This window comes from Lepidochelys olivacea (genome assembly GCF_965140295.1).
Source record: "Lepidochelys olivacea isolate rLepOli2 genome assembly, chromosome: 3".
NCBI lineage: Eukaryota > Metazoa > Chordata > Testudines > Cheloniidae > Lepidochelys > Lepidochelys olivacea.
This window is the reverse complement of record NC_140413.1, coordinates 115,688,729-115,716,082: the sequence shown is the minus strand read 5'-3', so window position 1 is coordinate 115,716,082 and position 27,354 is coordinate 115,688,729. Positions and strand designations below refer to the sequence as shown.

The 27,354-nt window shown below is 43.5% G+C and overlaps 2 protein-coding genes and 1 long non-coding RNA gene across 8 annotated transcripts in view; 2 read left to right on the top strand and 1 right to left on the bottom strand.

Annotated features, from left to right (window-relative positions):
* Positions 1–27,354, bottom strand: part of LOC311517377 (coiled-coil domain-containing protein 170-like) — a 133,831-nt gene that overhangs the window by 63,623 nt on the left and 42,854 nt on the right. Inside the window, exons 1-3 of one of the 6 annotated variants that reach the window (XM_084622154.1) lie at positions 15,335–15,825; positions 11,606–11,682; positions 4,281–4,308 (exon numbers count right to left, since the gene is read on the bottom strand). The exons of 1 other annotated variant lie outside the window; for it this stretch is intronic. In XM_084622154.1, coding sequence (XP_084478280.1) covers positions 4,281–4,308; positions 11,606–11,682; positions 15,335–15,439 — 210 coding nt within the window. In that variant the 5' untranslated portion in view covers positions 15,440–15,825. Of the gene's footprint in view, positions 1–4,280; positions 4,309–11,605; positions 11,683–12,272; positions 12,341–12,782; positions 12,876–14,893; positions 15,265–15,334; positions 15,826–27,354 lie in introns of those variants that run through there. 4 more of the 6 variants (XM_084622151.1, XM_084622152.1, XM_084622155.1 and 1 more) reach the window with 4 other exon arrangements.
* Positions 6,579–12,823, top strand: LOC311517381. Its single transcript, XR_014710679.1, has 3 exons — positions 6,579–6,972; positions 7,044–7,316; positions 12,740–12,823. It is a non-coding gene; the product is annotated as an uncharacterized lncRNA (long non-coding RNA).
* LOC311517380 (uncharacterized protein) lies at positions 13,688–25,369 on the top strand. Its single transcript, XM_084622167.1, has 2 exons — positions 13,688–13,784; positions 20,018–25,369. Exon 2 carries the CDS (start codon positions 20,288–20,290, stop codon positions 21,140–21,142), a length of 855 nt encoding a protein of 284 aa, XP_084478293.1. The 5' UTR covers positions 13,688–13,784; positions 20,018–20,287; the 3' UTR covers positions 21,143–25,369.

Below are 27,354 nucleotides of genomic sequence, written 5' to 3'. Positions count from 1 at the left end.
GTAAAATGATAATGAATATATTTTAAAAAATCTCTAAAAACTACTATAAAGGTTTTCTATAGGTAATAATATTGCAAATAATAGGTCACTATTTAAACCAAGGCAAGAAACAAGCACTATGTATCTCACTAGAAAGAGGGAATGCAGAGCTTTTCAATTATATAAAGCTCTTATTTCCTCAATGGGTCACAAGAGATTAGTGAAATCTGTCACTGGTGCAAGACTGAATATTATCCCTCCTACTTCTGAGGAGGGACATTATTTTGGGGGTAACTGAATTTCTTATTTAAGGGGGAAAGGTCAAAACATTTCTGTGGCAGCTTGTTTTAAGAAAACTTTGGAGTTGATGAGAGTTGAGGAATGTTAGCAGCCCTAGGGGTGACAGAGTAGTGGGTAGAATGCAGGCAAACGTATTTAGGTACACATGAGGCAGCCAAAAGTTAAAGATAAATGTGATTTATTACATGGCTCTGGAATTTGTCATGACTGTCATCACCACATGGATGCACACACGTTCTTCTCCAATCCATATTTTAATTAGTAGTTTAGAAAAACATCAGCCTGCTAAGGATTAGTATCTTGGGAAAAGTCACAAAATAAATTATCTAGATGAAATAATGCCACATTTGTTCGTCAGTCAAATGTCAGTCTTTTAACACACAAAGGGCTTGTTCTTGTCACTCAACTGCCTGGCACAGTTTTGGGGAAACTATAAAAAGCACAAGACTGATAACAACACTGTATCTTTCCAACGACAAGGTAAAGAGCTTTCATTGCTTTGATGTTGTAGTGAATACAAAGAATCAAAACACCCTGCTAATGTACTTAGTAACTAGTTTTGTTTGATGATCAAAGCACGTACACAAGTGAAAACTACATACTCTGGTGTTGAAAGAGTAAATACTGACATTATAGCTTATAATCAGGACTTCTGTGTTGGCTGGTTTTTTTGGTTTATTAATTTCATATTTTGGGGTTTACTTTTTGCAATTTTTGTTTGATGTAATGTCCAAAAATTGGGTGTTTTCAGGGCTTGCTCTCTCTGTATATACTAGAATGAGTAATGTATATTATTTTACATTACTCATTACAGTCGTTCTGTAATGAGTAATCTCTTTGTAATGTTCCCGAATGCCCTTTAACGTACTGGTTCAAAGAGCACTAATTTAAAGTACAAGAGGGAACCTTTAGTGCATGCCAGCAGGCCTACCCAGCAACACATTAGTGTGCTTTAGAAATTACACCTCCATAGGGCAGTGGTTTTCGCAGAATCCTGTACTTACTACAATACTATGCCTGCTACTTATTATAATCACTTATCTGCTACCATCCTCTCTCCTGTTTTACTCCACGAGTTGTCTAACACCATGTGTTCAGATTTTTAGGATAGGGATAGGATAATTTTTAATAGGATAATTTTAGGATAATTTTTTTTCCATATGCATACAACAGTCAGTATAACAGAGCCCTAGTCCATGCTTTGGGCTTCTAGGCACTACCACAATACCAACAAATGAAATAGTAATATCACCATCTCTTCGGCCTGAATTCATATTACTGTGAATTTCTCTCCTCTCCTCTAAAGAAACATAAAATGAATAAATTTAATCACCATCTCTTATTCTCTGACATCATTACATAGGTGTCTCATCAAGCTGATTAATACAGCACAAAATAAGAGAGTATTGTTCTAGAGGAAGATCCCTGATCCTCAGCAATACAAAAACGCCTTACTGCCTGAGGATCTAAAACCTGCACTGTTCATTTAGGGACAGATTGACAAACGTATTTAGGTGGCTAAGATGCAGACAGACACCCGAGGGATTTACAACAGTCCCTCAGTAGGTTCGGCACCTAACTCAGATTAAAGTTAATGGAAGATAGCTCCTAACTCAAGCACTTTGGAAAATCCCTCTAAGGGCATGGCTACACTTGCAGACGTAGAGCGCTTTGAGTTAAACCAGCCTTCGTAGAGCGCAGTAGGGAAAGCACAGCAGTCTGTCCACACTGACCGCTTCAAGCGCACTGGCATGGACACATTTGCGGCACTTGCAGCAGCATTGGGAGCGGTGCATTGTGGGCAGCTATGCCAGCATGCAAGTGGCTGCAACGTGCTTTTCAAATGGGGGTGGCTGGGGTGGAGTGTGACAGGGAGTGTGTTGTGTGTATGTGGGGGGAGACAGAGTGTGTTTTTGGGGAGCTGAGAGCATGTCAGCATGCTGTCTTGTAAGTTCAGACAGCAGTAGACGCCTCCTTCCCCCCCCCCCCCACACACAGCATTCCACACTAATGGTTGCTTTGTCTCGGAGCTGATAAGCAGCTGACTGCCAGAAACGGAGCTGTCAAAGGGCATTTCCGCATTCCTACAGCCAATTCTAAACAATGACAAGAGTGGCCACCTGACTTAAGGAGATTATGGGACATTTCCAGAGGCTGATCAGAGTGCAGTAAAGCAACACCTCGATCACACTGGCACCGTGGCGCTCCAGCGAGGGCGCAGCAAACGTTATCCCACTCGCCGAGGTGAAGTACCAGCAGTGCTGTAGCCGTGGAGACAGAGCGCTCTACATGCCTTGCCAGTGTGGATGGGTAGTGAGCTAGTGCGCCCGGGGCTCCTTTATTGCACTGTAACTCGCAAGTGTTGCAAAGTCCTAAGTATCTATCTGCATCTTTAGCCACCTAAATACTTTTCTCAATCTGCTCCTAATGATCATTGTGGCACCAGAGATTGGAAAAGTTGGAACTACTATATTAATGTCCAGGTGGATTTTCTATATATATTCATATGGGTTTTGGGGGGTGAATATGTATATTTGTGTACACATTAAGTAAACACATTAATTTCTACATTTTGCTACTCAGTATGCACAAACCTGACTGGTGATCCATACCACTGCCAAGCAGTTAGCTAATCATGAGTGACTGAGAGATTTTAAAAGTATATTAAGCAGATCTGGCACTCCCTCAAACAAGAACAGAAAAGCTCACTTGCATAATGCCTTATCTCTACCATTCATTCTGTTCTCCACAGGCTGATGCAAACAAAATGAAATAACATTTTTAAATAATAACTACAAGCGAGTTTTATAAACAGGTCACTCATCCAAGATTTGCATGGTATATTCAGTTCAGACGAAGTGTCTCCAATGCAGATCAATAAAATTCAAGTCATTAAAGCTCAATGAAAACAATCCAATCCATACAAAACACATGTAACAGATGCCTCTCCTGTCCCTTCCACATCGGAAACAGCAGCAGCAATTTCAAGTGGACTATGGAAATCCCAAGACCAGCTACAGCCAAAGGGGTAAAGTCAGCGCCTTCCAACCTCCCCCCGCCCACCAGTTCCAGGGGAACAAGCCCATTATACTGGACCCAGAAACCTCTCCTACAACTCCTTTACATGGGCAGCAGCTGCCAGGAGAAGCCTTCACATATCATCATTCGCTCAACTCTGTAACTTGAACTCTTGATGTATATTTATTTCATTTGCTATAATACCTTTCACTGCTGTCCCCCTTCATCCCAAGTGCAAGCAGGTGGACACCCCCACACAACACATCATGCCCGGAACAGAATCTACAAACTCTTTTTAATCTAAACATACCTCTTTTCCTGGGAGTTTTGGCTTTACTGGCCGATCACACAACAAAAATGTAAACCTCAGCCTACGGTGTTCCTATGGTTTCCCTGTAGAGACCTATCTGACCTAGGCCCCAGTTTCCTGTTGCGAAGAGCCACTCTCACCTTCCTTATATAAAGGGTTGAGTCGGCAAGCTGCACCTGCCACAGTGAGTCAGCAGAACTTCAGTAGTTTTATGCAGGGCTCCACCACCTCCTGAAGAAGGTGGATCACCAGAAGAACCATACCATCTTGTTACACTCCCCTCCCCTTTGATATCACTGCAATACTTTAGCTGCCCACCATCAGTCTCTTCCCATTATGTTTTTGCCATCTTTCTTTCTTTAATTCACACAACCCCTTCCCCACCATTCTTCACTCTCACTTCAACCCCAACTACGGCCCTCCCAAAATCCCTAATATTAGTGAAACAAATATATAAAGAAATATACATCAAAACAATAAAAAAAACCTCCATAAGCCAAGTGTCACCCATCATCCTAATTGACCAGTGGGTACATTGTATCCCTTTCCCCAACACTTTGTCTGTTTCGACCGCATGCTGTTCAGAACAGGGATGGCATCTTCCTCTGTATTTGAAAAACAAATAGCACACTTCAATTGCTAGTACAACAGAAATAAAAAATGACTCACTAACCTTTCGTGCCTCTGTTCTTCCTTTGTTTCTAATAAAACAAATGTGAGAAAAAGAATTGAAAAAAAAATGCTGGATATAAAAATATAGCATATCTGAGAATTCTCATAAATCTGTTCTACTGACCTATTTCCTGTTCTTCCATCAACAAAATAAGGGCATAATAGCAAAAGACAGCAGGTGTAGGGAGAGCTTCCGTAGCAGCCCATCAAAGGCCCCAGCCACCAGAAGCCCTCCAATAGCAGTCAGAGCAGCCTTCAGATACTTGTCTACCAACTGTCATGATAGTCCTCTTCACATGGCCAATGATCTCTGCTCCAGTTACATGACCACTTTTGTCCAGTCACCTCCTTTCCTCTCTCCCCTCCGATCTTTACTCTTTCGTTCCTCTTCTCAGCCCATCAATTTCACCCTTCTTCTTTTTACCCAATTTCCCACTTAAACCCTCCGGCACAAATAAAATCAAAACAAAAAATAAAATCCATGCAATAAACTTGACATGGGTCAACCTTAACCATAAGCTGTAATTTGTATGTTGCATCCCTTTCCGCCACCATTTTTCAGTTTTTATGCTTTTTAGATTGCAAGTTCTTGGGGCAGGGACTGGTTCTGCCTATGTATTTGTACAATGCCTAGTACACTGGGTCTCAAGACTGATTGGAACCACTGGATCTTACCACAATTAAATAAACAAATAAAAAGAAAGAGGAAAAGCTGACTAGAATTGCTAAACCCAAAGGTTCACCTTCTATGTCATACCAGATTCATATTTAACAAAATAAAGAAGAGTTATGCAGACAGTGTTTCTATTTTTAATTACATTCATATTCATGGACACACATGTGAATTAAAAAGGGGCTCATTCTGAAAAGTTAGGGCAATAGGATGGGTGAGATTCTGGGCTGCACCTCTGATGATATGTCTACACTGCAAAAAAAAGTGTGTTCTTAATTTGGCTATCTACCCTGCATTAGCTAACACTGATTAAAACAGCAGCCAAGATATGGCAATTTGGCTTTTAACTTGAGTTAGCCTGTAGAACAGCTAGGGGTTGAACTTGAGCTCTTAAGTCAAGTTAAAAGCTAAATTGCCACGTCTTCACTGATATTTTAACCAGAGCTGGTTAATGTTGATTAGCTAACCTGAGTTAAGAACACATCTTTTTTGCAGTGCAGACAGAGAAAGTGGAGGTTAATGTGGCTTTAAGCCTTCTTGCAGAGTCCTGATTCTAGACTGCTTTGGGAAAAGGGTCTGTCGAAATCATGGCAGCCTGTCCCTGACAGCCTATGAGTGACAGTGCTTCCCCCCGCCCCTCCCCAGATACACATGCACACTAGGTCTTGCAAGGGTACCCCAGAGGACAGCCTATAGCTGTCTTCCTCAGTGCCTGTGCCAGAATTCTCCCAGAGCCAAATCCATACCTTTTAGGGCCCTTTCATACAACTTTGGTCATTTTACCTGGAGTAAAGGGCCCAGAAATGTTGGATATTAAAGCAAAATAATAATATTACACCTAGACCAACAGTTCTCAAACTTTAAAATCTAGCATATGAGATCTAAAACTCAAAAGTACTTAGTGTAACACCCTTATAATATTAGTCAGTGTAGTTATAATGGATTCTACTCTGATAAACCAATCCATGTATCACATGACTGCAGCAGTCATCTGTGGTTGCATATACTGCCTTTTGAAAAATCCTGGCCCTGACAATTTCTGCACTGCTGAATGCACCTCTTTTGTTAAGGTGGAGGAAGAAGGAATTCTAAGGTGGCTGAGGCAATATCTTTCATGCTTGTCTCTCTCACCACAACAGTCGGTCAAATAAAAGATTATTACCTCACTCACCTTGTCTTTCTAATATCCTGGGACCCACACAGCTACAACAACTCCTCTTACAGAGTCAATTACATAAACTTATTACAGACTTGACAACCCCAGGCATCCAAAAATCACGAGCCTCAAAAAATTATAAAATATTTTCCCAAAAATCTCATGATTTTAAACCAACAAATTTGGGGTTATTTTGCCTTCTGATTTCTGAGCCTTTCGGGTGTAGGGAGGGGTTCACATTTTGAAACTTTTCTCTGCAACCGTCTAGTCGAGAAACTTAACTTATAAAAATAAAGTTGAGATTTTCATATAACCACTTGACTTCACAAGTTAGGGTTCTATGAAAAAAAAGACAAATATTGTAAGACAAGTGATAAAATTGCAGGAGTTGGCAATATGCCATATGCCATGTACATAAATATTTTCTGTTTATTTTGTAATTACTACATTTCAGTTTTATCCTCTTTATTTTCATATTATGGAAAAGGGTGAAAACAATGTCTGACTGCGGCGAACAGCAGAGAGGCTAACAGAGGGAGTTTGCCTGGGATCTGTTGAGAGGAGGTACGCTAAGGGCTGCATTAGGGAGGCCGTGTTGGTGAGTATCTGAGTGTCTGTTGTGGGGACAGTTTGACTGTGTGCTTGATTGGCTGTTTGTTTGAAAAGTGTGATTTGGGAGTGCTTTGTTCCAGGTGAGCCTTGAGTGGGCCTGACTGTTATAAAAAGCCAGTCAGCTGCGAACAAGCTGAGTGGTGAACGGCAGAGAGGCTAACAGAGGGAGTTTCTGAGAGCCCACTGAGGCTTACATCTTGCCGGCTTCTCTGAGTAGTTACTACAACTCCTGAGGAAGCTTGTAGAAGGAAGGTAATATAGACGGGGAGCGTTCAGCTGTTGTGACCTGCACTGGATGTGCCATGTTTGTCTTTCTTCCACAGGACAGAAGCGACTTTGTCTGTACAAAGTACAAGCTGGTTTCCATATTGGAAGAGAAGGTTCAAGGTCTGGAAAAACAAGTATCGACCCTGCGTTGCATAAGAGAAACTGAAGATTTCCTGGACAGATGTCAGGATATCCTTCTACGGGCACAACGTTCTGAAGATTCAGAGCAGGCTGCGCAGCAGGGACAGGAGGACGGTGAAGAAATTTGGCAGCATGTGACCTCCAGAAGAAGAAAGGGGAACATCCATGTACCAGCAGCGCAGATACAGGTAAGCAACCATTTTCATGTTCTCTCCACTGGTACTAATGCGGAGAGCGGACTAGATGATACATCTGAGGGAAGGGAACAGAAGGAGACTCCGCCGATTGGAAGGCATGAGATGCACTGTCCTAGGGATCAGAGTAGCAGCCGTGTTAGTCTGTATTCGCAAAAAGAAAAGGAGTACTTGTGGCACCTTAGAGACTAACCAATTTATTTGAGCATAAGCTTTCGTGAGCTACAGCTCACTTCATCGGATGCATTCAGTGGAAAATACAGTGAGGAGATTTGTGTATATAAACGTCTTCACTGTATTTTCCACTGAATGCATCCGATGAAGTGAGCTGTAGCTCACAAAAGCTTATGCTCAAATAAATTGGTTAGTCTCTAAGGTGCCACAAGTACTCCTTTTCTTTTTGTCCTAGGGATGGGGGTTCCACGACCACCGCTCCGAAGAGAAGGAGGCGGGTGGTGATCGGGGACTCTCTCCTCAGGGGGACTGAGTCATCTATCTGCCGCTCTGACCGGGAAAACCGAGAAGTATGCTGCTTGCCAGGATTCACAATGTGACGGAGAGACTGCCGAGACTCATCAAGCCCTCGGATCGCTACCCCTTCCTGCTTCTCCACGTGAGTACCAATGATACTGCCAAGAATGACCTTGAGCGGATCACTGCGGACTACGTGGTTCTGGGAAGAAGGATAAAGGAGTTTGAGGCACAAGTGGTGTTTTCATCCATCCTCCCCATAGAAGGAAAAGGCCTGGGTAGAGACCGTCAAATCGTGGAAGTCAATGAATGGCTACGCAGGTGGTGTCAGAGAGAAGGCTTTGGATTCTTTGACCATGGGATGGTGTTCCAAGAAGGAGTGCTAGGCAGAGACGGGCTCCACCTAATGAAGAGAGGGAAGAGCATCTTCGCAAGCAGACTGGCTAACCTAGTGAGAAGGGCTTTAAACTAGGTTCACCGGGGGAAGGAGACCAAAGCCCTGAGGTAAGTGGGGAAGTGGGATACTGGGAGGAAGCACGAGCAGGAGAACGTGAAAGGGGAGGGCTCCTGCCTCATACTAAGAAAGCAGGACAAACAGCAAGTTATCTCAAGTGCCTATACACAAATGCAAGAAGCCTGGGAAACAAGCAGGGAGAACTGGAAGTCCTGGCACAGTCAAGGAATTATGATGTGATTGAAATAATAGAGACTTAGTGGGATAACTCACATGACTGGAGTACTGTCATGGATGGATATAAACTGTTCAGGAAGGACAGGCAGGTCAGAAAAGGTGGGGGAGTTGCACTATATGTAAGGGAGCAGTGTGACTGCTCAGAGCTCTGGTATGAAACTGTAGAAAAACCTGAGTGTCTCTGGATTAAGTTTAGAAGCGTGAGCAACAAGGGTGATGTCGTGGTGGGAGTCTGCTATAGACCACTGGACTACGGGGATGAAGTGAACAAGGCTTTCTTCCAGCAACTCATGGAAGTTACTAGATCGCAGGCCCTGGTTCTCATGGGAGACTTCAATCACCCTGATACCTGCTGGGAGAGCAATACAGCAGTGCACAGACAATCCAGGAAATTTTTGCTAAGTGCAGGGGACAATTTTCTAATCCAAGTGCTGGAGGAACCAACTAGGGGCAGAGCTCTTCTTGACCTGCTGCTCACAAACCGGGAAAAATTAATAGGGGAAGAAAAAGTGGATGGGAACCTGGGAGGCAGTGACCATGAGATGGTTGAGTTCAGGATCCTGACACAGGTAAGAAAGGGAAGCAGCAGAATACGGACCCTGGACTTCAGAAAAGCAGATTTTGACAACCTCAGGGAACTGATGGGCAGGATCCCTTGGGAGAATCACATGCGGGAAAAGGAGTCCAGGAGAGCTGGCTGTATTTTAAAGAATCCTTATTGAGGTTACAGGGACAAATCATCCCGATGTGTAGAAAGAATAGTAAATATGACAGGCGATCATCTTGGCTTAACAGTGCTGATCTTAAACACAAAAAAGAAGCTTATAAGAAGTGGAAGATTGGACAAATGACCAGGGAAGAGTATAAAAATATTGCTCGGGCATGCAGGAGTGAAATCAGGAAGGTCAAATCACACTTGGAGTTGCAGCTAGCAAGAGATGTTAAGAGTAACAAGAAGGGTTTCTTCAGGTATGTTAGCAACAAGAAGAAAGTCAAGGAAAGTGGGGGCCCCTTACTGAATGAGGGAGGCAACCTAGTGACAGAGGATGTGGAAAAAGCTAACGTACTCAATGCTTTTTTTGCTACTGTCTTCACGAACAAGGTCAGCTCCCAGACTGCTGCACTGGGCAGCACGGCATGGGGAGGAGGTGACCAGCCCTCTATGGAGAAAGAAGTGGTTCAGGACTATTTAGAAAAGCTGGACAAGCACAAGTCCATGGGGCCGGATGCGCTGCATCCGAGAGTGCTAAAGGAGTTGGCGGATGTGATTGCAGAGCCATTGGCCATTATCTTTGAAAACTCATGGCGATCAGGGGAGGTCGCGGACGACTGGAAAAAGGCGAATGTAGTGCCCAACTTTAAAAAAGGGAAGAAGGAGGATCCTGGGAACTACAGGCCAGTCAGCCTCACCTCGGTCCCTGGAAAAATCATGGAGCAGGTCCTCAAGGAATCAATTCTGAAGCACTTAGAGGAGAGGAAAGTGATCAGGAACAGTCAGCATGGATTCACCAAGGGTAAGTCATGCTTGACTAATCTAATTGCCTTCTATGATGTGACAATTGGCTCTGTGGATGAGGGGAAAGCAGTGGACGTGTTGTTCCTTGACTTTAGCAAAGCTTTTGACACGGTCTCCCACAGTATTCTTGCCAGCAAGTTAAAAAAGTATGGGCTGGATGAATGGACGCTAGGGTTGATAGAAAGCTGGCTAGACTGTCGGGCTCAAAGGGTAGTGATCAATGGCTCCATGTCTAGTTGGCAGCCGGTATCAAGCAGAGTGCCCCAAGGGTCGGTCCTGGGGCCAGTTTTGTTCAATATCTTCATTAATGATCTGGAGGATGGCGTGGATTGCACCCTCAGCAAATTTGCAGATTACCCTAAACTGGGAGGAGAGGTAGGGATAGGATAGAGAGGGACCTAGACAAATTAGAGGATTGGGCCAAAAGAAATCTGATGAGGTTCAACAGGGACAAGTTCAGAGTCCTGCATTTAGGACGGAAGAATCCCATGCACCGCTACAGACTAGGGACTAAATGGCGAGGCAGCAGTTCTGCAGAAAAGGACCTAGGGGTTGCAGTGGACAAGAAGCTGGTTATGAATCAACAGTGTGCCCTTGTTGCCAAGAAGGCCAATGGCATTTTGGGATGTATAAGTAGGGGCATAGCGAGCAGATCGAGGGACGTGATCGTTCCCCTCTATTCGACATTGGTGAGGCCTCATCTGGAGTACTGTGTCCAGTTTTGGGCCCCACACTACAAGAAGGATGTGGAAAAATTGGAAAACGTCCAGCGGAGGACAACAAAAATGATTAGGGGACTGGAACACATGACTTATGAGGAGAGGCTGAGGGAACTGGGATTGTTTAGTCTGCGGAAGAGAAGAATGAGGGAGGATTTGATAGCTGCTTTCAACTACCTGAAAGGGGGTTCCAAAGAGGATGAATCTAGACTGTTCTCAGTGGTACCAGATGACAGAATGAGGAGTAATGATTTCAAGTTGCAGTGGGGGAGGTTTAGGTTGGATATTAGGAAAAACATTTTCACTAGGAGAGTGGTGAAACACTGGAATGCATTACCTAGGGAGGTGGTGGAATCTCCTTCATTAGAAGTTTTTAAGGTCAGGCTTGACAAAGCCCTGGCTGGGATGATTTAGTTGGGGATTGGTCCTGCTTCGAGCAGGGGGTTGGACTAGATGACCTCCTGAAGTCCCTTCCAACCCTGATGTTCTATGATTCTATGATCACTTTTCACTATATCCTTCATCGTCACAATCAAGTCCACCTACCCAGTTAGTCTTTTCCTTTCCAAACAGACCTAACTTTTAGCTTGTAATTCCTGCCAATCCTCTGATTATTTTTGATGTGCTTCTCTGGAATTTTTCTAACATTATTGTGTCTTTTCTGAAACAAGCATAACCTAAAAACAATAGTCCAGGTGAATAAAATCAATTACTTCTGGCATTTTCAGTGTTTCTCTTCTGACGATAAGTCCTGCCCAGTCTGCTGTTGTCATTATAAGATGTTGTTGGACATCATTCTCCACTGTTTATTTAATAACAAGCCTACTTCAAAGTTGTTTAATATGCTCAAAAGAAAGTCACACAGCAATCAAAATGTTATTTTTACCTTCCAGCACTGCAGATAGCATTTAAATTCACTCTCTCTTCCACTTGTCTCTTCATTATGGTGAGTTGATCTTGAACCTAAATGTGATAAATAACTGTTTACCATGGTTAAGAACAGCAGTTATCTCAAGACAATTATGAAAATACTGGTATTTCAGGTTTTATAACAACTTCTTACATCTTCTTGTAAAGACTTGATTAAGGGATGAAGTAAAAAGAAAAAAATTGGTGAAATGGGTCCCCCTGCTGCTTTGTTTCAACAGTTTTGTGAAATAAATACTGTGAAAAAGCTGAAAAATTTATTATTTGTAATTACTTTGAGATCAACATGTTTTATATGCTTTAAAAAACAAATATGGAAATAGAGTTCAGATCTTGCTGCCAGCAGACAAAGGGTCAGAGGAATGAAATGCAGCAAAAGCAAGTTACTGTGCAGAAAATCACCGCTTGCTCACATGCAGTTTCACTTGTTTTCTTTGTTTTATCTATTGGTTGGTGGACAACAGTATAAGGCTTTGTAGAATAAATTAGTATTAATGAGAGATTTGTAAATGGAGGAGAGACCGCAAAGGTGATGGACACTCTAACAATGCCAATATTCTATTCTAATATCCTCTTTGTTTCATGCCTTCTATGTCTTGCATTACACTGAACAGATATATACTTATGAATATATAGTTGGCTTATGCACAGTATAAATTTTAAGAGTCCAGTCCCACATCTCTCTCTACTCCACCAGCTCTGATCAGTCACAATTATTACATATACTTTTGCAATACCTGTAAAAGTAATTTTAAGTATGTTCTTCATTTAGAAGTCACCTAGTTACAGATCATTTTTATATTTATTTTTTTGCTATCAATTCTAAACTATTAAAAATTCATGCTACTGAAAACAGTTTAACAGGTTGAAAGCTGTATTTACTAAAATGGCAACAGACTTCAGAATGTTGAAAAACAAAAATTCTAAGCAGAGCAACAAAACAATTTAGTGCAATACAAAAATCACATTCCACTGTTAACAAAAGTCAGTGAATAGCTGAGTATCACCTATTAATGGCTGTTTTTCCTACTGAATAAAGTATTGTTAAAATGATGGACTTTTATATTAACTACACTTTTTGCTATTGCTTTAGCAGGCAATTGGTTTCATTTCCAAGCAATATCCTTGAGCCTCACCTTTAACTTCACATCAAAGCCATCATACCACAGTTTCAAAGGAATGAGTTGAAAGAATGATAAAGAAACGCAATGAAGAAAAGCCTTGGATAACACAAGTAAATTCCTAGCACACTGAAGATACTCCCTTTTGCAACATTTAATAAGAAAAATTTTTGTCCTTGAATTTGTAAAGATAAGTTTTAATGATCAGTCAGACTTTATTTAAATCGTTGAACCAAATATCTCTACTGCTTTGTAGTATATGAAGTAATGCAGCTGTTAAAATTGACAAAATGATGAGGTGAAACTAAAAACTGAAACAAAAAGGGAACTTGTAGTTGCATTTTGAAGTATTAAAATTAATGTCACTAATCCTCCACAGAAACAAGCAATTAAATAAAAAGCTATCTTTTTTTCTCCTCTGAAATGTCTGAAAACTGGCTAACAGATCAATAGGACAGCTTTGAGGCAGTTAGAAATTAGCCATTCTGTCTTGGAAACATCAGGATGAAGGCACTAGACTAGAATTTCTTGAACTTGAAGAAACTATGCCCAAACTTTTCCAAAATTCATGCCCCATCTCAAACACATTAATTGCCATTAAAACTGCACAGACCCTCCTCCCTTCTAATTTTGCTGGTGTTAAAATCAAGGATTAGCTTTTTTCCCAAGTTTGTAAATCCTCTGTCACTGACTTCAAGAGCATCTTCACTGGAGATTTTTTTATTTATTTTTTTTTATTCCTGATGTATGTATCAATCTGGAGGCTTCCAGTGGGGAAAAAAATGAAATAATTCTCCAAAAGTATATTTTAAAACTGGAGATAAAAGTGAACTGAGTCTAGAAATGCTGGTTTAGCAGTATCTAGAAGCAGGGATGGATTCGAAAAGAGGCAAAGAAATTCTACACACAAAAATATGAACCTTGGAACTGCCAAGGATCTGTAGAAAGTCTTTGCAGATCCTCTTATGCGATGGAACACAGGCTGAGAACCACTACATCAGGGAGTCACTAGAACAGGTAAGGTTTCTATCAGCTCTTAGGTGAGCTGGATTGCATGTTCTTGTCTAAGGCTTTGTCTACATTGCTAAACAAGGGTGTGTTTTGCCACATGATAATTAATATGCATTAGCAACCCCACTGTAAAATCCCAGAGGAGAGAGGACATTGTAGTTTTACCATGAGATAAACTAGGCAAGGTCAATCATCTGCAAGGAGTATAATGTTAGTAGTGTGTACAGAAGATCTTCAGTCTATCTCACCTCCTTTCTGTAGGAAATCATCTACATGGATGCATTTGCTGTTACACCTCTTAAACCCACAGATCTTCCAGAGACTAAAAAAAGCCACTCCTTGAAATATGTGGCATAGGTGGGAGCACACATCATAAGAGTCAGGATGGAGAATGGTTTTCAGAAATGGCACAGGCAATAAAGGGGTAACAGGTCTTCAACTGAGAGTGAGTATACTCATCCTGACTAGAGTAAGGGTTAAAACCTAGGTGTCACAGCTGCATACAGCAAATATAGAAACGTATTTGAAAGGAACATAAAATTACAATGAACTGCAGGTTGACGCCTTTTTTAATTTTGGGAGGGTTGTGGGGTTATTTAAATATTTTAAGTAAATATCATGTGACAAAAGGTGCTGGATTAGTAAAGGATTAGTTAAAATGGGGATGAGGAGGTTGGGATGCTCATTGGGACCCTACAGTGAGGCTGAGGACCTGCATGCAGCAGAGGCCAGAGTCAGCCAGGAGTTCTGCTGCTCAGCTCTGGCCTTTGGTTCTGCTCCCCAGCCCAATTTGTGCCTCCCTCCAAGGAGAAGCAGCTGCTTGCTCTGGTGCACCACCTGTGACTCAGACTACGTTTACACTATGGAGACTCTACGGGCATAGCTATGGGCACAGTCCTGTGGCGGAGGCACAGCTTTTCCATCACTGTAGGTAGGAACGCACCACCTAACACCTGTTGGGGGGGGGGGAGAGACACAGCAATTGGGAGCAAGCCTGGGGTGCTAGAGTGCACTGATCAGCAGCCGGGCACTTGGCTACCTTCAGGTCCCCAGGCCCCTGCAGTCAAAGCCCAGCTCCCTAGCCCCAGCGATGGCTCCCTAAAGCCCTTTCCCACCTCTTGTTCTCTGCACTCCTGGTGCTCTTTAGGAAGGTTTCTTCTGACTCACAGTATGACTCCGCAACTGTGCATAAACTCCTCGTTCTGGCACAGGGAGGGGGGCACCCTGGAACTAGGCGGCCAAGCTCCCAGGAGGGGTGCCTGCCAACGCGGCTCTGCAGCGGGCTAGGGCCAGGGAACTAGACTGGAGACCGGCTGCTCAGTCCATCCCCACCCCCCCACACACATGCAGCCTGCCTAGGAAGCGTCCCCCTGGCCAGCCTTAGGACCCCACGGAGCAGTGAGATCTCGGAGACAGGGGACGCTGAGCGCAGAGAAGAGCAAGGTGCTGGCCCCAGGCAGCGCAGCGTGATAGGAACAGGAGGCGGCGGGACGCTGCGTCCAAGCCCGGCTCTGCCCCGCAGCCAGTGCAAAGCGGGCAGGGACGCGGCTCCGTACCTCCGCGGCGGGGGGGTCGGGCAGCAGCGCCGCGTTGCTGGTCACGTCAATGAGCCGGGAGCAGGCGGCCCCTGCGCGCGACCTGCTGTCGCTGCTGCTGCTCATGGTCCCCGGGGATCTGCTCCGGCCCGTTCCATTCGAACCCGCCCCGCCGCTCTGTCCTCGCGCCCCCAGCCAGCAGCGCCGAACCTCACCCACGCCGCGGTCGCCATGGCGACGCGTACACTGAGGAGGCCGAGCTTCCGCCGCTGTCGCGAGAAGTGTCCAAATCGCGCTGCCCTGTCGGCGTGGCCGAGGCGGGGCTCCCCGCGGGCCGCGCGGCCTCAGGCGCGTGCTGGCCGCGCTCTGGGTCCCGCGGCGGGCAGCGGAGCAGCTGCAGCTCCCGCACCAGGCGCCCCCCAGCTGCTCTGCGCACCGCAGCCGCCCGAGGGGGCGCTGGTCGCTGGGTGCTCCTGCCCCACCTGGCGCCGCCGCTGCCGTAGTGCAGAGCCGGCCTCAGCCGCGCCCCCCTGCCAGTGGCCGGGCCAGGCGGGTGGACGACTGGCCGGAGATGCGAAGCGGGGCAGGCTGGAGCAGGGGTTCTCGCAACAAATGTTTTGGTGGCCACCGTGACAGATTTCCCTAAAAGACTTAATTAACTTTAGGAAAAACAAATTAATGTGCACGTATACATGTCAGATCATGGTAATGTGTTTCTGTAGGGGTCTCAGAGTAGCAGCCCTGTTAGTCTGTATTCCCAAAAAGAAAAGGAGGACTTGTGGCACCTTAGAGACTAACCGATTTATTTGAGCATGAGCTTTCGGGAGCTCCAGCTCACTTCACACTCAGTAATAAAAGTAATGTACTCTAGTCTTTAGGGGCCTAAGCAGAATAGAAACAGAAGGCGCTTTGTATGTTCTTGTCTTTTTTCCTTATTGTTTCTTTTGCTTTGTTTGGGTTTATTTATTTAAGGCTTGCTAACTAGTAAGTCTACTGTGAAAAGCGATATTAACAAACATACAAATACTACTTTTCATGGCAGACTTGCTCCCTCCTGGCAAGACCTGGGAAAAATTAAGTTCTGGATGGGAAAGTGTTACAGAAGCAGTGGGGCATTAGGGGAGGCAGCAGGGGCCAGGGGCAATTGGGGAGGGTGAGCTCAAAGCCACAGCCCACCACCTAACAGCCAGGGAATGGAGCCCAAAGCCCTGTGGGTGTAGCCTGCCGCACAGCACCCCAGGGTTGAAGTCCAATCCCACCATCCCTGGGAAGGTGGGGAACAGACGGTGGCTGGCTGCTCTTCCAGCTTTTCTGTCACCCAACCACTGCTTGGCCCCTTCCCCCCATCACCTCTGTGGCCCCAAGAAAAGGCCCCTCATGGCCACATTTGAGAAACATGGAACTAGACAATCTGATGGTTGCTTTTTTGGCCTCAGGTGCCCTTGATCCGTAAACACGGCTTTCATGGAATATCAGGGTTGGAAGGGATGTCAGGACGTCACCTAGTCCAACCCCCTGCTCAAAGCAGGACCAATCCCCAATTTTTGCCCCAGATTCCTAAATGGTCCTCTCAAGGATTGAACTGACAACTTTGGGTTTAGTAGGCCAATGCTCAAACCACTGAGCTATCCCTCTTGTCTCAGGTCATACAAGACAACTGTGTTGCCAACTGCTCTGTATCGGGAGCTGTGCAATGGTGGTGATTCACAAGGCCCCGCTTTAGGTTCATGGCCTAAAGAAGAGCTCTGTGTAAGTAAGAGAGCTCGTCTCTCTTACCAACAGAAGTTGACCCAATGAAAGATATTACCTCACCCATCTTGTCTCTCATGAAAATCCCAGCTTTCATTTAAATACATGAAAAAGGATGGTTGTAGCTCAGGAAAGAGAAGACAGACATACCCAGATGCAAGCATTAAACCCCACTCTGATCAGTGATTCAAACTGAGCGCTATCAACCACCACCATCTCTGGTTTCTTGACATTATCCAAATGATACACTCCTTTGTTTGGGTGTCTTTCGGGTCCCAAGTGGAAAAAGTGGCTTATAGTATGGTTGTATAGTTCATCTCTGTCTACACTGGAACAGGGAAAATTAGGTTATACTGTGGCAAGAACTGCTTTTTATCATGGTTTTGGCTGGCTACAGAACTGACATCGGAGTGGTATAGAGCCAGCAATAGCAAAGCTCTATTTTTACCAGGGACCCTGACAGCTCCTGAGGTTAGCAAGTTAAAACAATGTGTGTGTAGGAGATGATTCATAATAAAAATAGCAATTTATATTCTTATTGAGAAGCCACTCAAATTATATTTATACTTTAGGCCTATATAATCTGAACATTCAATCAACATGGAAACAGTAAACAGTAGTGTTTTGCTAGCAGTATCTACGTTGACTGGATATAGACTACAAGTCCTTTTACTGCACAAGTAAATTAGACCACTGTAATGTGCTTTATGGTTCCACGTCTCTTGTTTAGGGACCAGATCAACTCCCATTTAGATGAAAGAAAAGACAATCATTTACTTTAGCAGGAATTGGATTCAGATTTCAGAGATTTGCCCTGTGGAATTTAACATTTAGCATACTGTGATAAATGCAGACAAGGTTTCCCAATCCTAAGTAAAATTTTGGGTTGTTTAAAGTTAAGTTAGACTTGCAGGACATATGACACAAAATTAGGGCTTCACAGAAAATTCAGGATAGATGCCAACAGTTAAGGTAAAATTTAAAAAAGATTATGCTCCTCTACAGACATACTTTCTTCCCTATTGGCAAGTGCATTGTGAAATTTATGGTCCCCGTCATTTATCACTTTTATATTGCAGCTGTGACTCCTACAACATGAAAAAAGTTGCCATGCAAGAGTGCCATCCTAGCCTTTTCTTAAAATTAACCCATGAGTTTGGGAGAGCAGTGCTTCAATTATTGTTCAGCTAACAGGGCTCTTCAGTGAAGTCACCACAAGCTAGTGTCCTGTAGTAGGGCACTGTGGAAGTAATGTCAGGATGGAGAAAAGGTGGTTATTCACCTATAGCAGGGGTGGGCAAACTACGTTTTAATCCGGCCCTCGAGTTCCTGCCAGGGAGTAGGGTCTGGGGCTTGCGCCGCTCTGCTCTGTGTGGCTCCTGGAAGCAACGGCATGTCCCCCCTCTGGCTCCTACGCTCAGAGGCAGTCAAGGGGCTCCGCACGCTGCCCCCATCCCAGGCGCCACCCCTGCAGCTCCTATTGGCTGGGAACCATGACCAATGGGAGCTGCAGGGGCAGCACCTGCAGTCGGGGTAGGGCACAGAGCTGTCTGGCCGCGCCTCTGAGTAGGAGCCAGATTGGGGACATGCCACTGCTTCCAAGAGCTCCTTGAGGTAAGCACCACCAGGAGCCTGCACTGCTGACCCCTTTCCATGCACCAACGCCCTGCCCCAGCCCTGATCCCCCTCCCACCCTCTGAACCTGTCGGTCCCAGCCCAGAGCACCCTCTTGAACCTCCAACCCCTTATCCCCACCCCTCGCCCCCTGCACTCCACCCTCCAATTTTGTGAGCATTCATGGCCCGGCATATAATTTCCATACCCAGATGTGGCCCTCGGGCCAAAAAGTTTGCCCACCCCTGACCTATAGTAATTCCTGTTCTCCAGCTACATTGCCCCCTATGCAACTGATTCTCCACATTGGAGTCCAGCTGGAAACAGAGTTCCTGAAGGTAAAAAAAAATCGCGGGACTGTTAGTGGGTGTGGGATTGACTATGCTCTCCATCTCAATAACGTTGGAATTGAGGAATCTATTTCATCTTTAAAATGGTTTTTGGTTGTGTATCAAGGAACAGGACTCCTACAGCATGGCTCTGTGCGGTCAATACAGTTGGAAACAAGAGTTACTATAGGTATCTCTTCTTCTGGATAACATGATGCCAACACTCCTGTAGGTAAGTCCTAAGTAGCATCACTCAACTGCAACCAGGAATACCAAAGCTTTCTCCTCTTTTAACCACAAGCCCTGACAGATCCTGGGCTTAAAAAGTAAAAGAAAAATGAAAGGCCCTTAATAAAACCAACAGTGGTTTTATAGCAAAGTGGTGTCCCTACGGCATGCCCCCTCATGCTGGATGTGGCATTGTTGCAGCTGTGTCAGTTTCCCTCTTGTGTTCTTCAGCCTATTTCAGCTGTAGTCAACCCTGCAGTCAAGACAATTCAAGAGTCTGCCCCTTTCTGGGTCACAGAGTCCCTTAACACATCCAACATAAATATAAAGACAACTAAGTCTTCAGCCCCAGCAAAGTCCAGTTGGTCACCCCTCTCCTTCATAGGTGAGCCTCAGTTAGGATGCAATATCCTCACATAGGTACTCAGGCTCTAGGGTTGCCAGCCCTCCAGGATTGTCCTTGAGTCTCCAGGAATTAATCTTTAATTGAAGATTGTCATGTGATGAAATCTCCAGGAATACGTCCAACAAAAATTGGCAACCCTATCAGGCTCCTCTATCTCACTCCATCCTATGGTCTAGGGCTAGCACAGTTCTCCACCTTCGCAGGGTTTCAGAAAGGCCATTGTTCCCCAGGTTTCAGGCATTCCTCTGGAGCAGACTGCCAGCTTCTCTACCCATCCAGCCTTCTTAGGGTGTGTCTACATTTCAGATGGGATGTGTGATTCCCAGCTTTCATAGACGTACCCATGCTAGCTATGCTCAAGCTTGTGCCTAAAAATAGCAGGAGTCCACAGACGCACAGCCGGCTCCTCAGTCTATCTGCCTGAGTACAATCTCACCTGACGCCCTTGGTATTTATGCCACGGTAAGGAACATAGCGGCGAACACCCTCTGTGACGTGACAAAGAAGCGGATCGGCAGAGCCCCCTGCAACCAAGACATTGCCACCTTCCTGAGCAGCTCCCTGGATGGCGAATTCGGACAGGAAAGGAGCGACATCGCTTTACTGTGGTCCCGCACTCACAGTGCCACGCGTCGCCTGGGGAAGCGCATGGGCTGCCACTGGGAGTGGTGCGAGGAGAGCCAGGAGCTGGGAGTCCTGGTTCCGCAAATCAGGTCCAACGACAACACCATCATCACCCTGAGCGCCAGGGGCATGCTGGAGCAGACCCTGAAGGTAGCCATCCATTCACTGTATGTGGGAACCCTGAAGCGTAAACCGGACCAGGGTAAAGCTTTTGAGCTGACCAGCAAGTGGGATGCCAGCAACCACTTCCTCGCAGGGGGTAGGTTCACCTATTTCACCAACTGGCAGTTCATCCACTGTGCCGGGCTCAACTGTTTCCCGCTCAACGGAGCCGTCTGCCACAGGAACCGAGACAAGCATTGCAGGAAGTGTGGCTACTCCAGCAAGACCTTGCCCCATGTCCTGTGCAGCTGCAAGCCCCACTCTAGAGCCTGGCAGCTGCACCAGAACACCATCCAGAAGTGCCTGGTAAAAGCCATCGCACTGCACCTGGGGGAGGTCGCCATGAACTGCACCATCCCTGGTACCGACAGCCAGCTTCGACCTGACATGGTCGTCACTGAGAAGGCCCAGAAAAAGATCAACCTCATCAATGTCACGGTCTCCTTTGAGAACAGGACCCCGGCCTTTCCCAAAGCCCAAGCTCATAAGCTGGAAAAGTACACACTCCTGGCCGACACCCTGAGAGCAAAGAGCTACGAGGTGCAGATGGACGCCCTGATCGTCGGAGAACTGGGCACCTGGGGCCCCTGCAACAACAATGTGCTGCGGACCTGTGGGATCGGTCAACACTACGCACGGCTCATGCGGCGCCTCATGGTCTCAGACACCATCCAATGGTCCAGGGACATCTACATCGAACACATCACCAGCCACTGACAGTACCAGGAGGCGTGAGCTGGAACAACATCATGCATCAACTACAAGAAAGGGCTTGAGAGACTTTTTCCATTGGACCATATGAACTGGAACCATAAACTCAGTGAACAAACCCCCAACCTGAAGCAAATACTCACCAGCAACCACACACCACACAATAAAAACACTAACCCAGGAACCTATCCTTGCAACAAAGCCCATTGCCAATTGTGTCCACATATCTATTCAGGGACACCATCATAGGGCCTTATCACATCAGCCACACCATCAGAAGCTCGTTCACCTGCACATCTACCAGTGTGATATATGCCATCATGTGCCAGCAATGCCCCCCTGCCATGTACATTGGCCAAACTGGACAGTCTCTATGTAAAAGAATAAATGGACACAAATCAGACGTCAAGAATTATAACATTCAAAAACCAGTCAGAGAACACTTCAATCTCTCTGGTCACTCGATTACAGACCTAAAAGTCACAATTCTTCAACAAAAAAACTTCAAAAACAGATACCAACAAGAGACTGCTGAATTGTAATTAATTTGCGAACTGGACACCATTAAATTAGGCTTGAATAAAGACTGGGAGTGGATGTCTCATTACACAAAGTAAAACTATTTCCCCATGTCTATTTTCCGCCCCCTACTGTCCCTCACATGTTCTTGTCAACTGCTGGAAATGGCCCACCTTGATTATCACTACAAAAGGTTTTTTGTGTTTTTTTGTTGTTGTTTTTTTCTGTCCTGCTAGTAATAACTCACCTTACCTGATCACTCTCATTACAGTGTGTATGGTAACACCCATTGTTTCATGTTCTCTGTGTATATAAAATCTCCCCACTGTATTTTCCACTGCATGCATCCAATGAAGTGAGCTGTAGCTCACAAAAGCTTATGCTCAAATTAATTTGTTAGTCTCTAAGGTACCACAAGTACTCCTTTTCTTTTGCGGATACAGACTAACATGGCTGCTACTCTGAAACCTGTCGCTGAACATTAAATCTCACTAAATGAGGGTAAATACATCCTCATCATCATATCCACTCATTATACTCCACACCTGAACATAGCCATTATATGAACAACATACCCTCATGTCTCAATGTCTGTACTTTGACCTGTTAACCTTTTAACCCCAATTGGGGATATTGCAGATTAAGTATTCCTTACGCCATCCAATCCTAAACCAAACTTCGCACCCCTTGATAATCTGTACATTATTCCCTGATAACCAGAAACTTCTACGCTTAAACTCTGTACCGTTTGCTTTTTATTTTAACATCATTTTAATAAAATTCTTAAATCTGAACTCAGTCCCTCCTTCCCCGACAGCAGTGGAGTGGTACCTCTGGAAACAAAACTCATTTAATAGGTGTGACACTGATAGCTAGGGGGCCCAGCTCACAACCTCAAAGAACTGTTAAGAGTATCAACTCACTTGTGCAGATGGGAAGCAAAAGAATGCCAAGAGGCGTTATAGTGGGGTCAAGCCACATCTGCTGGAATAGTTCAAAGTAATGTTACCACTATTGTCTTCATGTATCTGTAACTTGTTGATTTGCATTGTGTATATATACCCTTATGCTTAATTAGCCCTAGATCAGTGATATATGTTAGCATTGAGATGAGAATTTGCTTGATATGTGAACTTCCTGAAAACCAAATGAATGTTAACTGTATTGCTTTAAATTATCTATTTCTATTGTAATGAGTAGTTGGCAATTGTATTATATCATTGTAACCAAATTACTTGTGTATGTATAGGAAATAGAATGTTAATTTCAAAGCAAGTAGTCCTTGATGTGGTGACCCAAGGCCAAAGACTCAGTATGCTAACTTCAAAGCAACAATGCAAGCCCTGTCTGCATTGGCTACCCATCAGAGCCTATGCTGGGATGAAGGTGCCTGTCAGCTTGCCTTCCTGTGAACAAGACCTATAAAATACTGGAGCCTTTGAGCAATTTTTATCTGATTCATCTCAGTGCTATCAGCAGGTGTTCCAGATAACAGACAGAGGTTCCCCAAAGCCATTTTTAGGAACCCGTGGGGAACTTATGAAGAGACTCTAAGAGACTGGCAGACTACTACACCTCTGTTATCATTCGGACAATAAACCCTGATCCAACTGTAATGTATTTTATCTGCTTTAGCCTCTCGATAACTCTCATTTCTTTTCTTAGCTAATAAATCTTTAGTTTTAGTTTACTAAAGGAATTAGATACAGCATTGTTTTTGGTAAGGTCCTGAGTGACTTGGGGTAAATGATCAATCCTTCAGAGTTGGAAGAACCTAATGTATGTGATTTTGGTTTTAATAACCTTTTATATCGCAAAGTCCAGTTTATCTGGATGGTAAAGAGAAGCTAGAGAGCATAAGTGGATTGTTTGTGACTCCATGGGAAAACTAATATAGTGATCCAGGAGTACACTATCGTTACACGCTTGGTGAAATCTAATGATAGAATATACCACCAGTCTGGGGTGTCTGCTCTGGTTTCTAACAGTCTGATCTGCATTTGGCACACTCTGCTGTGAGCCACTCCAGGCACTGTGACAATAGGATTACACTAATTTTTGAACTCTATTACAAAAGATCAAAATATGAAATATTATCCAAAGGAAAATAGACTTTGGAGGGTGAAGATGGGGGAAAAGATAAAACTAGTTACAGGATATCAGAAATTAAAAATATTAAAAACCAAAATCTCATGCATGGGGATGTGAAGATAGCTGCATCTGTCTTCAAAACCTGTTTATATTTGTACTTTCTAAAATAAGAGACTACATAAATGATCATAGACATATCAGAGTTTCTCCAACAATTCCAGTGAGACTGTATGGTTCAGTGGACAGAGCCCTGGCCTGGGAGTCAGAAGACTTGAGTTCTAGCCTGGCTCAGTGTGACAGTCTGTGCCACTATGTTCACTACTTTTACAAGACTTATGATAAATTTTGTGCAAAGAGTGCCCTGTGAGATATCATTTGAAAACTCATAATCTGCTGAACATTATTGTCCTGGTAAAATATGTGTTATCAACATAATAGGTAAAATTATAAGATTCTACTGTATCACATTGTTGTTACATGATTCAAGTTTAAGAAAAGATGGCCCAAACTAATTTATCAGAAACAAAGGACAGACCAACACCCAGCCTGGTGTTAAAAGACTATCATCCATTTAAGCAGCCACTCTCCAGCAGGGGAAGGCATAAATAAGAAATTTACATTTCATCACAGGGACAGTTCAAACCTTACATTCACAAGAAACTACTTATCACCTGCACTCCAGCTGGGGGTAATCCTCAAATTGGGGAGAGGGGTATAAGAATGAGAATGAGTGGCCTCCAAATCACCTCTCTCTCTCCTTCACCCCCCCCCCCCGTCTCTACTCATGGCAGCTACAATTCTCAAAAGACAAAGAAAGCACCATTGAACTGTGGTAGGGGTGGTCCAGGCGGGAAGGCTTTTCAGCCAGTACAGACAGCTGTAAGCATATGGTGAAACAAAATCTTTTTGCTTTTCAGTTAACTTATCTTGTTAAATTACATATTAGCTTGTGCTTTTTTCCTTTTTATTTGCTTTGTAATCAAGTCTGACTTTTATGCATCATTACTTGTAATCACTTAAAAATCTAGCTTTCTGTAGTTAATAAACTTATCTTATTGTTTTATCTTAACCAATGTGTTTGAATTAAAGTATGTGGGAAACTCCATTTTGGATAACAAGGCCTGTGCATATTATTTTCCTTTGATGAAATGATGGACTTTCTATGAGCTTGTACTGTTCAGGAGGGTACTGAGCAATACAAAATGGACATCTCTGGGGGGACAAAGCTGGGACTAGGAATTTGTGGTTGTCACCATTTATGTAATTCATGATTGACTGGTCAGAACATTCATGTAATTTAGCTGGGAGTGATTTTACATGCTAGGGACTGTGCATGAGCTGGCCAGGAGTGGCTGTTCTGACAGCAAAGCAGTGAAAAGGCACCCCAGGCTAGAAAGTTAAAGGGACACAGCTGTTCAACCGTCCAGATTGTACTGTGGGGCATGTTACACTCAGTCATTCATTTATTATTCAGGTCACTTTACTTTCTGTGCCCCAACTTCCTCTTCTGTAAAACAGACAATTATACTGATTCACCTGTGTGAAGTGCTAGAAGATCTGCAGGTTATGAGTGCTAAGAATTATTACTATAGAGGAGTGTGAGAACAGCCATCAGAAAATTTGAGTCCCCAAAGTAATACAAGTTTTGAAAGTAAAAACACTTACAGCTTAAAGGGATTAAAAACATAAAGCTCAGTTGGATCAGCATTCTTTGGTGCTGCTGGAAAAATAGAGGAAGAATGTGTATGTTAGTACTCAAAAATTCATTGGTTCAAAAAGCATCAAGAAAGCTTATTCTACCATAACTGGAATTTCTGCTGGTGTTTATTTTTGTACTCTGTGTTGGAATAAAATTCTTTTTGGGATCACTCACTCTGTAACATTAAAGAACTAATGTATGTTGTTTGTGAGTTTAAGCATATTTCATTTGACAGTGATAAAATAGTCTAGCTAACGCCATTATCAGTAGAGAAAGCATATATACCAAACCTGTCTTCACTTATAAAAGTATACTAAAAACACTGAACTGGTACAGAATCTAAATTGAAGATGTAAATATACACAAAATTGATACTAGAGCTGGTGTTTTATTCCTTGCAAAAAAATTGAAGGAAAATTAAAACTTTGTCAAATTTTCCATGATTTTTTTTATGTTTTAGGGGAAAACATCATAGTTTCAATGGTCATATATTAGGTTGTCAACAACTGGAAAAAATGTTTGGTTTACAGATAGTCATTGAATACTCACAAAACTTAAAAGAAAATGGAAATTCTCCCATGACAATGTCCATGCAGTTATAAAGGCATTTTTTTGGCAAAGTATATCTGACCAACTCTAGCTGATAGATTTTCTCTTCCCTTTCCCCTACTACAGCAATTTTCTTTCTTAGATAAAGGAACAAAACCAAATTCAGTATGATTAGGCACCAGGTGTGTTAGTCCTATCTGGCTAAGCCAAAAGAAGGAAAACAAATATGTATTTAATCAAAATATTTCACGTATATGTTTATTATTTATCTCCCACAAAAACCTCTTTTCAAACTTGTGCAGTTGTTTCAGAAGTCTATACCATCTAGAGGCAAAGCAAACTGATATCTGTGACCTCAAACAAATTTAGAACAAATGAAAGAGTTCAGAGAAACATGTTTTAAAAGAAAGTTCCTTTCCTTATTTAGCCGTTTTAAAAAATAACCCATGGATTTAAAAAGAGGAGCAATGGATGAAGGATATTAGGGAACTCACTGGAGAAGAATCCAACTTCTATCTCAAGCTACACGAGGAAAAAGTTAGGTTTAACTGAGATCATCTGAGACAATTAGACTTCTAGGTCATTTTCACCAGAAATTGACTTTCAGCTCATAAAAGTCAATTGGTAAGCCTTTCTCAAATCAAGAACACTTTGCTGAAGTCTAAAATAAACCTATAATCCCTTTTCTGAAATTTAGAAAGCTTTCCATTTGGACAAGGTCCCAGCTCCCATTGGATGAACAATTAGTTTGGCTTTTGTTTTTATTATTTTTTTTAATTATTACATAATGCTGGGGGGCGTGTGGGATTTGCATGACCTCTTTTAGACATCATTTTGACTTCTTTGAAAAGCATGCCAACTTCCTTCTAAAGGGGAACTATAATTCTTACTAATAAAAAGAGAGAGTCCAAAACCTTTGTTCCTCCAATGTACCACTTTTGCTTCTTTAAGTTGATTGCCAGAAGTTTTGACAGGATGTTACAAACAGATTAGAAAAGTTTTTGCTGACTACTAAAAATTCAGACAGTGTGGATTTATTACAAATTGGAGTTCTACCAGCAACGTATACGGAGACTTGTTTATGGAAATCTTATTTACTTTTTCCAGAAACACAATAAAAATATATTCATCTCATTAGATTTTATCTTTCAGATTATCACATTTTTGGCCTCAACTATAGCATGCCATTATTTACAGGCTGACTCTCTGGCAATAAATTGAGTTTGGTCACACTTCCCTTGAACAGAAGGGGCCACAGCAAATTCACCAGAGGACCAGGTTTGCTTTTCAGTATGGTCACTAAGCTGCTAGCTGAGGCCTGCTCTACACCTAAAACTTAGATCAACTTGTTAAGGGTATG

Coding starts and splice junctions, on each gene's coding strand:
- LOC311517380 (XM_084622167.1), top strand. CDS start 20,288: ATGGGCTGCCACTGGGAGTGGTGCGAGGAGAGCCAGGAGCTGGGAGTC.